General features: G+C 36.9%; 1 protein-coding gene across 3 annotated transcripts in view; it reads left to right on the top strand.

Annotated features, from left to right (window-relative positions):
• Positions 1–18005, top strand: part of TBC1D32 (TBC1 domain family member 32) — a 193552-nt gene that overhangs the window by 85501 nt on the left and 90046 nt on the right. For all 3 annotated transcript variants that reach the window (XR_011258768.1, XM_069599058.1, XM_069599056.1), the window contains exon 22: positions 1014–1102. Coding sequence is in view for 2 of the 3 variants with exons in the window: in XM_069599058.1 (XP_069455159.1) it covers positions 1014–1102 (89 nt within the window). In the remaining variant the exon portion in view is untranslated. The remainder of the gene's footprint in view (positions 1–1013; positions 1103–18005) is intronic.

Consider the following 18005-nt stretch of genomic DNA (forward strand, 5'->3'; position numbering starts at 1 on the left):
AAACCTCTTAGAGAATGCTCAAGATTTTGTGTTGGGCTTGTATTTTGTTGTCATTGCTTGGGACAGCTGATGACACCTAGGCATCAAGTTCTCTCTGCATCAGTGATTTTTAAACCTGGTTACCCATTGCAACAACTTGGGGAAGCTTTTACAAGGATGTTAATGCCAGAATCCTCCCCTCAGGAATAGTGAGGTAATTGCTCTGGGGTAGGAGAAGGCAATGGCACCCCACTCCAGTACTCTTGCCTGGAAAATCCCATGGATGGAGGAGCCTGGTAGGCTGCAGTCCATGGGGTCGCTAAGAGTCAGACACGATTGAGCTACTTCATTTTCACTCTTCACTTTCATGCATTGGAGAAGGAAATGGCACCCCACTCCAGTGTTCTTGCCTGGAGAATCCCAGGGACGGGGGAGCCTGGTGGGCTGCTGTCTATGGGGTTGCACAGAGTCGGACATGACTGAAGCGACTTAGCAGCCGCAGCAGCAGAGCCTGGACAGCTGTTTACTTTTTTAAGTTCTGTAGGGTCGTGTTCAGGGTTGGAAACCACTGATTTACACGAGAAGACGATATGTATTAACAAAATCTCAAATAGTTCCAGATAAAACTAAATCCACTGTTTATGCTTCACATTTGTAGAATTCAAATTTGTTTTTGAAAGTAGTTTACATTTTTAGCAGTTTAAGCAGTATTTAACTGGTTACAGTAAGCTGCTCACACAGTACCAAAGTGGGTTATAAACTAATGATTCTCCTTTTTGGCTAAACATTTGATTCATTTCAAGAATGTTTACAAGTCTTAATGTCCATATCACACCCAGACCAATTAATTTAGAATCTAGGGGTGAGACTCAGCTATTAATTAAAAAAAAAAATTCCTTTTTTAAATGGCTCTCTACATTCAAATGTAAAGCTCCATACATTTACATGTAAAGCACAAATCTAACTATTTGTCAATTTGATTTTCTTTAAATGGTTTCAGCCAAGTACAGTCTAACTCTAAGACTATTTTATAGGATATTATTGACAGACTTATAATTTTGAATTCTGAAGCCAAGATTCGTTCTTTATTCAACTACGAACAATCACACATCTTTGGTCTAAGGTAAGATGCTGAATTTCACTTGGTGTTTTCTGTGTTGTAGAAATAGTTGAGCATATGTTCTATATTTATAATATTTAAAATAATTTTATGATATTTAAATTGTTATAATATTTTAAATTTTATAATATTTATAATATGATATTTAAAATTATTTTATAATATTTGGAATAATTTTTAAAGCATGTTTAAAGGTAATTTGTCTTCTGTAATATTACAGAGTAAATTATAGTCATTAGATTTTTACATTATAGTCTTTGCTGCATTTAAGTTCTGTATTAGCACTTTTGCTTGATTTATTAGAGGCATTTTGTTTACTATTCAGTTTTCTCAGGAGTCAACTGGGGCTTCCCTGCATTGGTATCATTGTAGCCACACGATCAGGGAAACAAACTCACTCAGAAGGACAATGCAGACAGTGGAGTGCAGTTTAGTACACCTGTGGGCCCAAGGCAGAGTCTCCTCCTAGCTAAGGAAACCAACGGACTTTTGTGAAAACCTTATGTATCTTAAGTGTACTGCTCAAGCCCACATCCCCAAATTCCTTAAACCTAACCTGGAAAATGTTAAAGGGAGATACAATCAGGTTACAGCCATGATTCATAATCAGAAGGGTCAGCTGGTTATACACTGTAGCCTACACCAATGGGTGCCATAAAGATTACAAAGGTGATTGACTACATAGAGGATTATTACATTCTTTTTGGCGACAGGAAATCTTGATATGGAATCTGGTGTTTATCAGTCCCAGAGGCCAGTTTGGCAATAGGTATGTTATCCCCATGGCTCCTAGGCACATGGTCCAAAGCTCACTGAACGTGGAAGATGGAGTTTCCTTCTTTTTCAAGATGGAGGCAGCTCGGCCTGTTCCTTTCCTCCCTCGATATTGGGTTGAATTCCTGCCAAAATGTGGTCTTTTTAAAAAGAGGCCTAGAAATGGATGATATCTTGCCCAGATTTTGCTCCTCAATATTTATCATACTTTTTAACCCAAGGTTTAAATATTTTCTGGTTGAATTTATACTCCTTAACATTTAAAAGCAGCTGAATTAAAGAAATGTTCACTTTCATAGGTTCATGATTTCCTTTTGACTAGCAAAGTAACTTTTTCAAGTATGATGGAGGAGTCAGTGAGAATGTTCAACCTGAGAAGAAAGCAATTACTTTTCTAAAATTAGAATTCTCTAATGGTAGCATATAAGTCTTAAACCTTTTTTAAAATTACACTCATTAATAGCTGAGCTTCATTTTTGGACTTTCTAGTTCAAAGAAGGTAGAAAAAAAAGATACAGCTATTAAACTTTTTTGGGTAGTGTGCTCTTTATCTCAAAATGTGTTTTCACATTCAATTTTAATTTTCTGTGAATAGCATCAGATAATCTCATAGCAAGCAGTGATGAGGATTTCTGGGGAAATCGTACCAGTAGATCCTCCTTTTGCATAGCAAGTGTTTTTCTGAGTTTTCTAATTGTAGACCATAGATTTTGGCCTCTTCTTATTAATACATTGAGTGAATTTTTTTCTGTATGTTTTCTTTCTTTTATAAGGTAGTATTTTCCTCTGGTATTCTGGCTAAATTTTTAACAGTAGGATTTTAAGTCACATAAAAAGCAATCCAAGAAGTAAAATGCTCCTGAGGATAAAGTATATTGATGTGTGTGTGTGCTTTCTTATAATGTTTAAATGGAGTCATTCTCTCCTACATGAAAAAGATTTACCATTCCATTGTTGATGCATGTAATAACCATCAATATATATAGTGGTTAGCAACATGGAGTCAGACTGCCTGCTGTTTACTAGTTGTGTAAAGTGAGATCTCTTGGACTGCAAAAAAGATCCAACCAGTCCATTCTAAAGGAAATCAGTCCTGAATATTCATTGGAAAGACTGATGTTGAAGCTGAAACTCCAATACTTTGGCCACCTGATGCGAAGAGCTGACTCATTTGAAAAGACCCTGATGCTGGGAATGATTGAAGGCAGGAGGAAAAGGGGATGACAGAGGATGAGATAGTTGGATGGCATCACTGACTTGATGGACATAAGTTTGAGTAAACTCCCAGAGCTGGTGATGGGCAGGGAGGCCTCACGTGCTGCAGTCCATGGGGTCGCAGAGTCAGACGTGACTGAGTGACTAACCTGAACTGAAAGTGAGATGTCAGTTACCATCTGTAAAATGGAGGATAATTATATATTTCCTCATAGAGTTAACCTGAGGCTTACATATGAAAAATTAGAAGGGCATAGCAGTGCTTGACACATAGAAAGCACTATAAAAATGTTAGTAATAGATATAGAGAAGCAGTACTTCAAGTGTTTCTTTATATCTGTCTACTTGCTCTATATTATTTTTTATTTTTACTTAGAAAATAAATTTTAACTTCATTTTTTCAGTATCTCTGTAGTCTTCTAGATGCTGCCAGGTAATATGCTATTTATAATGTCAGCATCCAAACAACTTTTTGAAGAAAAACTCATATTTTAATTTTATGTTCCTTTTAACAAATTTTTCTTTGGCAGGAAGTTTATTTCATTGTATTTTAAAGTCCATCCTTACAATAGTTATGTTTTTAAGTTATGCATCTCAAGTTAGTTTATTTTCATTTTTCTACTGATTCTGTCTATCATTGGTCACTGAGGTCCAGTGGTGATAATTTAAGTCATAACTTCAGTTCAGTATTATATAAATCCCGTTTCTTTGTATTTGGGATTTTTGCCTGTATCATTTTTTTCTCACTCACACAATTTTTTGGTTTGTTTCTAACTGTACCATTCCCTTCAGTAGATCATCTTAGTAATGTGTTTGATTTCTTCATTTAGCATTGCTTTCTTCCATTCATTTCATTTTTTTCCCTTGCTTCAAAAATCTAGACTAGCATAATGATAAGTTTTATATAATTTCTTTAGGTTTTCCACAGCACTTTGATAAGGCTAATTTGGGGCTTAGGGAAATGTGGATTTATACTTTCAGTAGCATCACATCCTATTTAAGTTTCTGAATTTTTATTTGCCAGGGTCTTCTTATAAGTCTTATATTGTAAATAACTAATACTCAAGAAGGTTGCTTCTTTGATTAGTTCTCCTAACCTCTGTTTCCACATCAACACTGTGCAGACTTGCCTTTATATGTCCCAGTTTATATTGAAATGCAGCAAAACACATGCACAAAGAAACTTCTCTTGATATCATGTCTCTCTGCCGTCACTGTCCTATTTCTTTTTCTCTTGCAGCAAAACATATCTGCACAAACTGTCCCCGTTTGCTCACCTCTGTTTACTCCTCAGCCCACTTAAGATTTGATATTGCCTTATACAGCTCTGTCAGAACTGTACATCCTGTTCATCTTAAGGTCACTTGCAACTTCTATGCTGATGAATCTAGTGGATTCTATATTCTCATCTTACTGTAAGCAAGACATTGACATAATGGGACATTTCTTTCTATGTGAGAGTTCTTTTACTTTCTGTGATGGTACATACTCCTATGGCTGCAGTTTCTGCTCCTTTTCATTTTCTAGGCAACCTCTGATTGATAGAATACTCGGGGCTTGGTCCTGAATCCACTTTTTTCCTTTATACTCTACCCCTAGTTCATTCACTTATGCCTTTGCCTTTTAGTATATCTGTATGCCAGTGGATGTCCCAGGTTTTTTTTTTTTTTTTTGTTAGGTTGTCTCATTCTTTATTGTCTGACTCTAAGAAAGAAGATCCCTGCAGGAAAGCCTCTCACGTGTTTCCCCAGGTTTCACTAGTCTCTGTGTCCTCACTCACAGGACAGTTGCTGGATGTTCCAGTTTTTATCCCTAATGTAATCCATTATTCGGAGCTACCAGAAAACTCATTGAGTCATCTTAATTTTCTTTGCATTTCCAAAAATAATTTGACTTTATTATAAAGAAATTAACCAATGCAGGTAATTAAATATAATAAATGAAATTCCTTCTAACTCTGAAAGTGACATTATCAACATTGAGGAAAATCATTCTAGATGTCTTTCTATGCATATACAGACAGAAGAATAGATATGTGGAAATAGTTTATAAAAATGGAGTCATTGTTTTCATTTAAAATTCAAAATGAATTTCATAGAAAAGAAAAAGAAACCCTAGTGAGACAGAAAGAACTACTGAATTTCAAATAGCTGTCTTTTCACTTGAGAGGTAATTATATCCCCAGCATTTCCTCTAAGGTTAAGAAAAAAGATTATATAAAATATTTCAAATGGTCTGAGAATTATATCTCACTTTTATAAAGTATTGATTGACTCTCTGCTGTAAAAAAGCTGAGGACATTAATGTTCTCATTGATTTGGCCTCCCAGCTTCCTTGTATTCACCTGTGTTACAAGGATGTACTCCTGCCATTTCCTGACCTACCTTCATGAGTCAGAGACTCTATTTTCCTCTCTTCCCAGGAAGGTAATGAAGCTAATCTGGGTTTCTTGTAGTGACCTAAGATGAGTAATAACTTTTTATATTTGACTACAGAATAAGATTAAAAAATTTTTAGTTTTCTCTATTTACTTGGCCAGTTTTTTTTTAACTTGGAAGACGTTCACATTTATATTTACTTTCTCAAATTGCCAGCTGTGCATATGTTGTTGTTGTTGTTCAGTTGCTCAGTCGTGTCCAACTCTGTGACCCCATGGACTGCAGCACACCAGGCTTCCCTGTCCTTCACCATCTCCCAGAGTTTGCTCACACTCACGTCCATTGAGTTGGTGATGCCATCCAACCATCTCATCCTCTGTGAGTGGCCTGTATCTCTATGAGGAAAGCATAGCAGCCTCGAGTGACTGTGATACCCAAGAAAGAACTCAGTCTTTGGTCACAGCATTAAGGGTTCCCAGATTTGGTCCCATTTGCCTTCTTTGCAATGACCTAACAACCAGCACTTTTGAACTCTTTGAATACGTTGTTCTGCGCTACATGTAGGAGATGTAATAATGTATAAATATGATGTGATGCTCATTCTCTTCAACCTCGCTACCTAGTGAGAAATTGGATGGTGATAATGAAAAGTGTGAGGTAATTAATGCAGAAAAGAATAGCATCTTTATAAAGCTCTCCATCATCCCATTTTAAATAACTTGACAATTCCAGACTCTTTATGTGGCTTTCAAGGAGCTCCATAACATCTTCACCTTTCCTATGTATATTATTAATATTTTCTACCTTCCTCAGCCTGAACTAATGTAGGTTAGATTTAGCTCCATCAAGGACAGTGTTTATTATTGCCTCTATACCTGTTTGTCTTGAATGTTATCTTCACGTCTGCCATCTTTGTTAAAATGTGGATCATCCTTTTTCAAGGCAAAGCTTTCTCTATGAATTACTTTCTCCTTGACTTATTATAGAATAAAGTGAAAATCGCTCAGTCGTGTCTGACTCTTTGCAACCCCATGGACTATACAGTCTATGGAATTCTCCAGGCCAGAATACTGGAGTGGGTAGCCTTTCTCTTCTCCAGGGGATCTTCCCAACCCAGGGATCAAACGCAGTTCTCCCACATTGCAGGCAGATTCTTTACTAGCTGAGCCCCAGAGTAAGCCCTATTATAGCATACTCTGATCTTATAATTTTCCTGGATGTCCATTGCGTTTTTGGTCATTCACAAGGACTTAATTTTATTTTTCTCTCCGACTAAAACTTAAAACTTCCTGAGGGAGTATCATTTTCTTTTACTTTCATGCCACCTCATTGCCCAGTATTTTTTGGTTATTGGGCTAATATTCATTTGCTAACGATTAAGACAGTTACCTGGAAACTTTTTCAAAGAAGCTGTGCATTTATTATATGCTAGGTGCAAATTATTTTCTTAAACATGTCTTTTAAGGACACTAATTAAGGCACAGTAAGATTTTTATCCTCTATAATTTGAGGTGTAATTGACATAGTTCAGATGATAGTTGTATATATTGTGAAATGTACTTGTATATATTGTGTATAAATGTGTGAAGTAGACTTTATCACAGAAGTCTACTTAAAATCAGCATGCATGCATAGTTAATAGAAATCGTTTTTTTCTTGTGTTGAGAACTTTTAAGATTTACTGTCTTAGTGACTTTCAAATGTAGTACACGTTGTCTTCACCCATCTTGCCCTTCCGCCGTCCTTTGGCAGTCAGTCTGTTCTCTATGTATGAAGTTTTGTTTTTTTAATTCCACATGTAAGTGATCATACAGTATTTGTCTTTCAGACTTACTTCACTTACTATAATTCCCTCAAGGTCCATTCATGTTGCAAGTGGAAAGAGTTTGTTTTGTATGGCTGAATAATCTCATTATATATATGTATATATTTTTTCATTATCCAGTTATACATCAATTGAAATTTAATTGTTTCAACTCTTGCCTTTTGTAAACAATGCTGCTGTGAACTTGGTGGTATATATATCTTTTTGAATTAGTGTTTTCATTTTCTTGGAGTAAAATATCCAGAAGCAAAATTGCTGCATCATATGGTACTTATATTTTTAATTTTTTGAGGAACCTCTGTACTGTATTCTATGATGTCTGTACCAACTTGTATTTCCACCAACAGTGAACAAGAGCTCCCTTTTCTCCATATCCTAACATTATTTCTTGGTGTTTGGGTAATAGCCATTCTAACAAGTGTGAGGTGATCTCATTGTAGTTTTGATTTGCATTACCCTGATGATTAGGGAATCTGAGCATCTTTTCATGTACTTATTGGCCATTTGTCTGTTGTCTTTGGGAAAATGTATATTAGACCCTCTGCCCATTTTTAAATTATATTTTTTTGTTTGTTTTTGAGTTGGATGAGTTCTTTATACATTTTGGATTGTATCAAAATGTAGCTGCTCATCAGCTATATGATGTGCAGCTTTTTCTCTCTCATTATATAGGTTGTCTTTCATTCTGTTGATTTTCTTAGTTTCATCTGGTCCCACTTGGTTATTTTTGTTCTTGCCTTTTTTTGTTGTCAGATCCCACGAGCAACATGATGTTGTTCAAGGTTTAGCAGTTTTAAGATTTTCTTAACCATCTTTTTGGAGAATGGAATGGCAACCCACTCCAGTATTCTTGCCTGGAGAATCTCATGGACAGAGGAGCCTGATAGGCTGCGGTCCATGGGGTCGCAAGGAGTCGGACATGACTGAGTGACTAAGCAGCAACCACCTTTAGGCTAGAGGAACATTATACTCTTCCCTAGACTATTTTATTTCAATATGAAAACTGTATTTTATAGAGAAAAAAGTTTATCATTATTAATATTAATAGTAGTCTTTATCTCAAACTGTAAATTATGTTTTAGTTATTGACTATAGAATTGCTTATTTTTAACATCTTAAATCTTAGGTAGTCATTCTTAATTATACACATTAAAATTTAATATGGTTAAAAATGTTAATATAGTTCTCCTAAAATCTATTATAATACGTCTTCATTTGAAACTCTAATGTGGCCTATTTGTTAATTTTCTTCAAAATAAAACTCAAGAGTTTAGGGTTAGGGTTAGGTGAGTCCAAATTTAAAGAACAGCCTTTAAAATTAATCACTTGCTATTTTATTTTATATCAATGAATAGTAAATTTTATACACAGTATGATGAATAATTTTTTGCATAACTAACTTCTTTATAAAGAAGTTTGACCTGGAAGATGACTTGAAGAGGAAAAGTAAAAAATACATATTTGTTTTTCAATTTAGAAACAGTCTGGTTATCTTGAACATACAAAAGTGTTAATATTCCATTGCAGCAAACACCAAACTATTTATTCCCAGTGACACAGATGCCAAGTAAACTTAAATCTTATTAACACTGGTAATAAGAAATAATTTTACAATTCTTTTGTAATCTTTAACATCAAAAATTAGAATATAACCACAAAACTGTCCACATTTTGGATTCTGGATATACACACATGTATGTATCAAAAACATAATTTTATTCTATTAAGTTAATTTAAAGAAGGTAATCTTTAAACATCTCAGGTCAAACAGAAGATTGCAAGAGTGAACATAGATATTTTAAGAATCAATGAGCTAAATGGATTGGAATGGGTAAATTTAATTCAGATGACCCCCGTATCTACTACTGTGGGCAAGAATCCCTAAGAAGAAATGAAGTAGCTCTCATAGTCAACAAAAGAGTCCAAAATGCAGTAATTGGGTGCCATCTCAAAAATGACAGAATGATCTCTGTTCGTTTCCTAGGCAAACCATTCAGTATCACAGTAATCTAAGTCTATGCCCCAGCCACTAATGCCAAAGAAACTGAAGTTGAATGGTTCTGTGAAGACCTACAAGACCTTCTAGAACTAACACCAGAAAAAGATGTCCTTTTCATCAAAGGTAACTGGAATGCAAAAGTAGGAAGTCAAGAGATCCTTGTAGTAACAGGCAAGTTTGGCCTTGGAGTACAAAATGAGACAGGGCAAAAGCTAACAGAGTTTTGCCAAGAGAATGCGCTGGTCATAGCAAACACCCACTTCCAGCAATACAAGAGATGACTACACATGGACATCACCAGATGGTCAATACCGAAGTAAGATTGATTAGCAGATTCTGCTAGAATTGCAAGATTCTTTGCAGCCAAAGATGGAGAAGCTCTATACAGTCAACAAAAACAAGACCAGGAGCTGACTGTGCCTCAGATCATGAACTCTTTATTGCCAAATTGAGACTTAAATTGAAGAAAGTAGGGAAAACCACTAGACCATTCAGATATGACCTAAATCAAATCCCTTATGATTATACAGTAGAAGTGACAAGGAGATTCAAAGAATTGACCCAGAGAGATGTTATGGGGAGGGAGGTGGGAGGGGGGTTCATGTTTGGGAACGCATGTAAGAATTAAAGATTTTAAAATTTAAAATTTAAAAAATAAAAAACTAAAAAAAAAAAAAATAGATCTGATAGAGTGCCTGAAGAACTGTGGACAGAGATTCTAAACATTGTACAGGAGGCGGTGCTCAAAACCATCCACAAGAAAAAGAAATGCAAAAAGGCAAAATGATTGTCTGAGGAGCCCTTACAACTAGTTAAGAAAAGAAGAGAAGTGAAAGACAAAGGAGAAAAGGAAAGATGTATCCGTATGAATGGAGAGTTCCTAAGAATAGCAAGGAGAGAGATAAGAAAGCCTTCCTAAGTGATCAGTGCAAAGAAATAGAGGAAAACAATAGAATGGGAAAGACTAGCAATCTCTTCAAGAAAATTAAAGATACCAAGGGAACATTTCATGTAAAGATGGGCGCAAGAAAGGACAGAAACAGTATGAACCTAACAGAAGCAGACAATATTTAGAAGAGGTGACAAGAGTACACAGAAGTAGGTCTTCATGACCCTAGGTAACTGCGATGGTGTGATGACTCACCTAGAGCCAGATATGCTGGAGTGTGAAGTCAGGTGGGCCTTAGGGAAGCATTACTATGAACAAAGCTAGTGAAGGTGATGGAATTCCAGCTGAGCTATTTCAAATCCTAAAAGGTGATGCTGTGAAATGCTGTACTCAATATGCCAGCAAATTTGGAAAACTCAGCAGTGGCCACAGGACTGGAAAAGGTCAGTTTTCATTCTAATCCCAAGGAAAGGTAATGCCAGATAATGTTCAAACTCTCTCACATGCTAGCAAGTAATGCTCAAAATTCTCTAAGCAAGGCTTCAACAGTACATGAACTGAGAACTTGCAGAATGTCAAGCTGGATTTAGAAAAGGCAGAGGAACCAGAGAGCAAATTGCCAACATCCACTGAACCATAGAAAAAGCAACAGAATCCCAGAAAAACATGTACTTCTGCTTCATTGACTATGCTAAAGCTTTTGACTGTGTGGATCACAACAAACTGTGGAAGAGATGAGAATACCAGACCTCCTTACTTGCCCCCTGAAATATCTTTATTCAGGTCAAGAAGCAATAGTTAGAACTGGACATGGAACGATGGACTGGTTCCAAATTGGGAAAGGAGTACGTCAAGGTTGTACATTGTCAGCCTGCTTATTTAACCTCTATGCAGAGTACATCATACAAAATGCCAGACTAGATGAAGCACAAGCTGGAATCAAGATTGCTGGAAGAAATATCAGTAGCCTCACATATGTAGATGACACCACCCTTATGGCAGAAAGCAAAGAGGAACTGAAAGCCTCTTGATGAAAGTGAAAGAGGAGTTTGGAAAAGCTGACTTAAAAGTTAGCATTCAAAACTTGAAGATCATGACATCTGGTCCCTTCACTTCATAGCAAATAGATGGGGAAACAATGAAAGCAGTGGGAGACTTTATTTTCTTGGGCTCCAAAATCACTGCAGATTGTGACTGCAGCCATGAAATTAAAAGGTGATTGCTCCTTGGAAGAAAAGCTATGACCACCCTTTACAGCACTTTTAAAAACGGAGAGATTACTTTACCAAAGATGATCCATATAGTCAAAGCTATGGTTTTTCCAGTAGTCATGTATGGATGTGAGAGTTAGACCATAAAGAAGGCTGAGCACTGAAAAATTGATGCCTCTATCTTTGGTGTTGGAGAAGACTCTTGATAGTCCCTTGGACAATAAGGAGTACAAAAGGTCAATCCTAAGGGAAATTAATCCTGAATATTCATTGGCAAGACTGATGCTGAAGATGAAGCTCTGATACTTTGATCAGCCAGTGTGAAGAACTGAATCATTTGAAAAGACCCTGATACTGGGTAAGATTGAAGGCAAGAGGAGAAGGGGATGACAGAGGATGAGATTGTTGGATGGCATCAGCAGCTCGATGGACACACATCTGAGTAAGCTCTGGGAGTTGGGGACAGATAGGGAAGCCTGGCGTACTGCTGTCCATGGAGTCACAGAGTCGGACCTGACTGAGAGACTGAACTGAACAGAAAGAAGACAATCAAATGATATCTAACTAATTAAAATAACCAACTTAGAATTCTCTATCAAAGAGTTCTTGTTTGTATAGAATGATTATAATGAAAACAATATTCATTATCCTAAGGGAAAACTCATACCTCTTGAAGATAACCACCACTAGTCTCTTCATGCCTATAGTTCCTTTGATTGAAAATTCTTTTTGAACAATAGGCTTATTGTTTTTAATCTGCCTTTTTTACTTATTTTAAATTATTCTCTCATATCTATAAATATTCATCTATACCATAATTTTAAAGGGATGAATAATATTCCAGTGCCTATCCCAGCTTTCTGTTTGTTTATAAATGTAGCTTTTAAAAAATTTGCATCTTTATAAATATCTCATTCCATATTTATTTCTTAAAACTATTCTTTAGAAATGGGCTTGCTTAGTTTATGCTTACTGACTATGCCAAAGCCTTTGACTGTGGAGCAATAAACTGTGGAACATTCTGAAAGAGATGGGAAGACCAGACCACCTGACCTGCCTCTTGAGAAACCTGTATGCAGGTCAGGAAGCAACAGTTAGAACTGGACATGGAAGAACAGACTGGTTCCAAATAGGAAAAGGAGTACATCAAGGCCATATATTGTCACTCTGCTTATTTAACTTATATGCAGAGTACATCATGAGAAACGCTGGGCTGGAAGAAGCACAAGCTGGAATCAAGATTGCTGGGAGAAATATCAATAACCTCAGATATGTGGATGATACCACTCTTATGGCAAAGTGAAAAGGAACTAAAAAGCCTCTTGATGAAAGTGAAAGTGGAGAGTGAAAAAGTTGGCTTAAAGCTCAACATCAGAAAACGAAGATCATGGCATCCAGTCTCATCACTTCATGGCAAATAGGTTGGTAAACAGTGGAAACAGTGTCAGACTTTATTTTTGGGGGCTCCGAAATCACTGCAGATGGTGATTGCAGCAATGAAATTAAAAGATGCTTACTCCTTGGAAGGAAAGTTATGACCAACCTAGACAGCATATTAAAAAGCAGAGACATTACTTTGTCAGCAAAGGTCCATCTAGTCAAGGCTATGGTTTTTCCAGTAGTCATGTATGGATGTGAGAGTTGGACTATAAAGAAAGCTGAGCGCCAAAGAATTGATGCTTTTGAACTGTGGTGTTGGAGAAGACTCTTGAGAGTCCCTTGGACTACAAAGAGATGCAGCCAGTCCATTCTAAAAGAGATCAGTCCTGGGTGTTCATTGGAAGGACTGATGTTGAAGCTGAAACTCCAATACTTTGGCCACCTGATGTGAAGAGCTAACTCATTTGAAAAGACTCTGATGCTGGGAAAGATTGAAGGCAGGAAGAGAAGGGAACGACAGAGGATGAGATGGTTGGATGGCATCACTGACTCAATGGGCATGAGTATGGGTAAACTCCGTGAGCTGATGATGGACAGGGAGGCCTGGCATGCTGCGGTTCATGGGGTAACAAAGAGTCAGACGCCGCTAAGCAACTGAACTAAACTGAGTTCAAGTTTAGGCATATTTCCTACCTTATGTATTTCTATATGCCCTCCTCCTATGACTCATTTTGCCTGACCTCTCTGTACCATTTTATATTCTTCCAAACTTTGACGGTTTCCTTTCATTTGGTTCATTCATTGAGAAAATAGTTACTGAATTCCTACTAAGTGCTGCACTGCTATGTATGGTCTGTTTGGGAGAATTGTATGGCATCTGTCTCTTTATTTCTGGAGTCCTTTTTATGAATCATTTTTGATGACTTTTCCTCTTTTACTACCCACCTTTCTGACTGAATTCTAGAATATGTCTTTGGTCCTTTACCCATTTTTTAAATTATTATTATTTTTATTTTCTACAGTGGTTTCAATTTTCACTTCTTTACTAGCTAACCTTGTATCTTTGTGTCTATCCTCTATGCTATCTCTTGACCATATGTCCAGATTTTATTGACCATTTGGATATGCACACACAAGTTTGGGCTTCCCCAGTGACTCAGCTGGTAAAGAATCTGCCTGCAGTGCAGTAGACCCTGGTTCGATTCTTGGGTCAGGAAGTTCCCCTGAAGAAGGGATAGGCTACTAATTCCATTTTTCTTGGGCTTCCCTGGTGACTCAGATGGTGAAGAATCTGCCTGCAATGTGATCTCTGGGTTGGGAAGATCCCCTGCAGGAGGGCATGGCAACCCACTCCAGTATTCTTGCCTGGAGAATCCCCATAGACAAAGGAGCCTGGTGGTCTATAGTGCATAGGGTCTCAAAGAGTCAGACACAACTGAGCAACTAAGCACAGCACAGCACACCACACAAGTTCAGCAAACTTGTTGTATTCCAAAGCTATACTCTATGTGTACTTAGGGAAATCCAAACTGCCAGCTTCAGGAGATCCCAGAGCACTTTCTGAAACTATGATGTGAATTTGGTATGTAGCTCAAATGAGGCTTTCCACAGCCCCTGCTCACTCTTTTTGCTGTTCACTAGTTTTATGGGCAAACTGACCTTGCCACCTTTTTTATTCTTCATAAACAGTTATAGGCATATCAGAATCTTTAAGCTCCAGATTTGTACGTGTGGTTAGTGTGCTCGTAATTCATGTCTCATTGTTGGGTTTGATCAAATGGCAGAGAACTGGGTATTGCATTTTTACTAGCTAGTTTGTGTGTACTAATCAGAAGGAAATCTTCTGTATTGGATTTTTGTATTGTTTGGTTAAGTAAAATATACATGATGCATTTGATTCAAGTTGATAGAAGTAAAACTTATGTAATTTATGGTGATGCATTTTTGAAAATAGTTAAAATGTTATAAGAAATGTGTTGTTTCAGTGTATTCAAGGAAGAAAATCTAGGGAAAAAATGGCAGGGTGAAGAGAAGAGGCATGTGACTCCTAGCATGAGTAAAGCAATGAACATTTTTGGACTTCATTCAAATGGAGATGATAGCTAAGAGTATACTGCCCAGAACCATTCTGGTAGCCTGGACAAGTGCCCATTTGCTCACGTTAATGATACGATGGTAATGATTAAAAAGTGACGTACAAAGAATGTGGTAATTAAGAATAGGGAATTATTCTGGTGTTGAGATTTGATTTAGGTTATTAGCAAATTCATGGGGCAATAGACTATGTTCAAAATACATCCCAAACCTAGTGAAAAGGTTAGGCCCAAATTTGAGGCCATTTTATTCCTTGAAACAGTTCAAATAAACATTCATATTAAGGAGACACTGATTTTCACTTCCAGAAATGAATTGAAATTCAGAATGTTTGGTTGGATTTTAAAAATAAATTTCTCTATACCATGCATTATAGACACACATTCTTTATAATGGATATTAACATGGCATTATGCAGGCTCAAGTGCCACAGTTTCTGATTTGAAATTCTAAAATTCTACGAATTTATTTGCTACCTGCATCTAATCTTAACCTCAGGTGATGAGATTTTTTGTAGTCTTTATTTAGCCTGCCTAATTTGAATATCGATATATTTTGCCAAAGAAATATTAATATGCTTGATTATGAGGTATTGCTCCAGACTCCATGTATACTGTTTTGTTGCTAAATGCATAAAAATTTAAATTCTTGGTCCTAAGGTTTACGGATACGGAATTATAGACCTTTACATCGTAACTTTGCAATTTTTTTTTTAACTTTGCAATTTTTAAGTCACTGAAGTTTAAGGAGAGGGAGACTTTTGGGAAAGAAAAATTATATAATGTGTAGTATTTGAAAATCCAACTTTTCAGTGATGTAAGATACCCATTTCCACACTAGGTTGGGAGGCTCCCTTTGCATCTGAGGCAAAACAGTGTATCTTCCATGTTCAGAGCAGGGTTTATGGCTCAGTTGCATTACTTTCATTATCCCAACTCATTTAGGGCAAATGGGTTTTCCTTGAGTCAGCCCTCACAGGGGAACCTCACAGAGGCTCACAGCATGACTAACGTGAGCTGGTTCACCTCACAGCTTGATCACATTGTTAGTGAAAACAATCTGACCTAGTTATCTTTGGTTATAACTAGATTATGGTAGTTACACTTATTGATAACAGTTTCAAGGATATATTGATATCTCCTGACAATATGATTTGACAGCATTGAATCTGCTGGGTTAAAGCTCAAGTGACAGAATTTCCATCTCAAGTTTTAGACCTTATTCTAGCCTTTAGGTCACCTAAAGTTGAGAGTTAGGGATTACTTGATATGAATCAGAGAAGCATACCCAAATATTGTAGGGGTTGTTGCTAAAATTCACAGAGTCATGCATTATGTCACTTCTTTGGTGGTAAATAGTGTAAAATTTAATAATACATCATGTATATTGCATGTGTATCTTGACATTTTAGGCCACTAGAACTCAGAAACTTCACTGAGATGGCCATGAGTTTTTGGATATTTCTCTCTGGCACACCTACTCTTAGCTAGAACATGTAGAAGACAAGCTGTCCTTTTCACAACGTATCATCAGTAGAGTAGTTTTTCATGATAATTTGAGGGATGATAGGGCTAAATTTTGATAAAATGAAGGATGTGTTACTGTCCATGTTCAATGAAAGCAAGCTGCTCTTGCTTTTCACATTAGCTGTATTAGCAGTATCTTACCCACTCCAGTGTTCTTGCCTGTAGAATCCCAGGGATGGCAGAGCCTGGTTGGCTGCCATCTCTGGGGTCGCACAGGGTCGGACACGACTGAAGTGACTTAGCAGCAGCAGCAGCAGCAGCAGCAGCAGCAGCAGCAGCAGCAGCAGCAGCAGCAGCAGCAGCAGCAGTATCTTACCACTGAGAGGGCTTCCCTTGTGGCTCCGCTGGTAAAGAATCTGCCTGCAATGGTGGAGACCTGGGTTCGATCTCTGGGTTGGGAAGATCCCCTGGAAAAGGGAAAGGCTACTCACTCCAGTATTGTAGCCTGGAGAATTCCATGGGCTCTATAGTCCATGGGATCACAAAGAGTCGGACACTAACAAGTGACTTTTACTTACCAGTGAGAGATTTTGTTAATTCACTCGTGTTCATCTTGATTATGCCTTTTGTTACTTATAATGAACAGATACACAAAGGCAGACAGCATGCCCTCTGAGCAATGCTGTATAAAGTGTCTAATAGAGATAGGGGCTTAGTCTTCAGTGCCTGAGGTAAGATGAGAAAGATGTTAATAGATATCATCAATAAACCTGACTCAAACAAGGCAATAGATTTGATTATCCCCACAGCTGTACAAATGCTTTCATGGAATTACTGCAAGGGCTGAATCCTTCCCCACTTTAAATAATTGTGTTACGCCTCCAAAAGCTTTGCTATAGGCAAACAAACTCTTATGTCTCACTGCCTTCAACCAGCAACACCATATCCCTGGGATACTAGACTGTTTGGGTTCCTGGGAACTGCAAGACTATAATAATGTGGGTAATATTTGCACATTGTTTAGAACTGTAGGAAATAGAGAATGAACAGCTAAGGTCTGTGATTACTGTCTGTCTTTTGGTGTACAGAAACTTCTCTTATTTTGATAAAAGTAACCTATAATGCCTAAGTAACAACCTAAGGGAGTTTGTGTCTGAAGTAGGTAGAATCAATCTACTTCTAACTATTCTGAGAGAGACACATACATATACATGGACACTTCTGAAATTTCTTCTGTGAAACTGTTGGTATCTTTACATTAACTTTGTTATTACTACTTTATCTGTTTATAAAAAAATGAAAATATACCATTAAAACATTTATCTAGTTTACTCTTGAATGTGGATTCATCTTGGATAATTGTTGATTTTCTTTGAAACACTTCTTGATATAACCAACTTTATGTATGAAATAAGTAGCATTTTTCTTCTTAACTTTGGGAAATATGGGTTGGAGTCAACAAAAATTAAGCTGCACGATTTATTTGCAAGCCTAATAATATGTAAGTTTTGAGACATGTTTTTCTGATCACTTTTTAAAAATTAATGGATATAAAATTTGCCCACTCCAATTCACTTTGTAAACCTAGCTTTAATGTCATGATTAGCCTAAAAAGATGGTCTTACTCAAGTGACTTTTTCTTCCATATTTACTGTAGCTGCTAGCTTATACAGAT

This window comes from Ovis canadensis, chromosome 8, assembly GCF_042477335.2.
Source record: "Ovis canadensis isolate MfBH-ARS-UI-01 breed Bighorn chromosome 8, ARS-UI_OviCan_v2, whole genome shotgun sequence".
Lineage (NCBI taxonomy): Eukaryota > Metazoa > Chordata > Mammalia > Artiodactyla > Bovidae > Ovis > Ovis canadensis.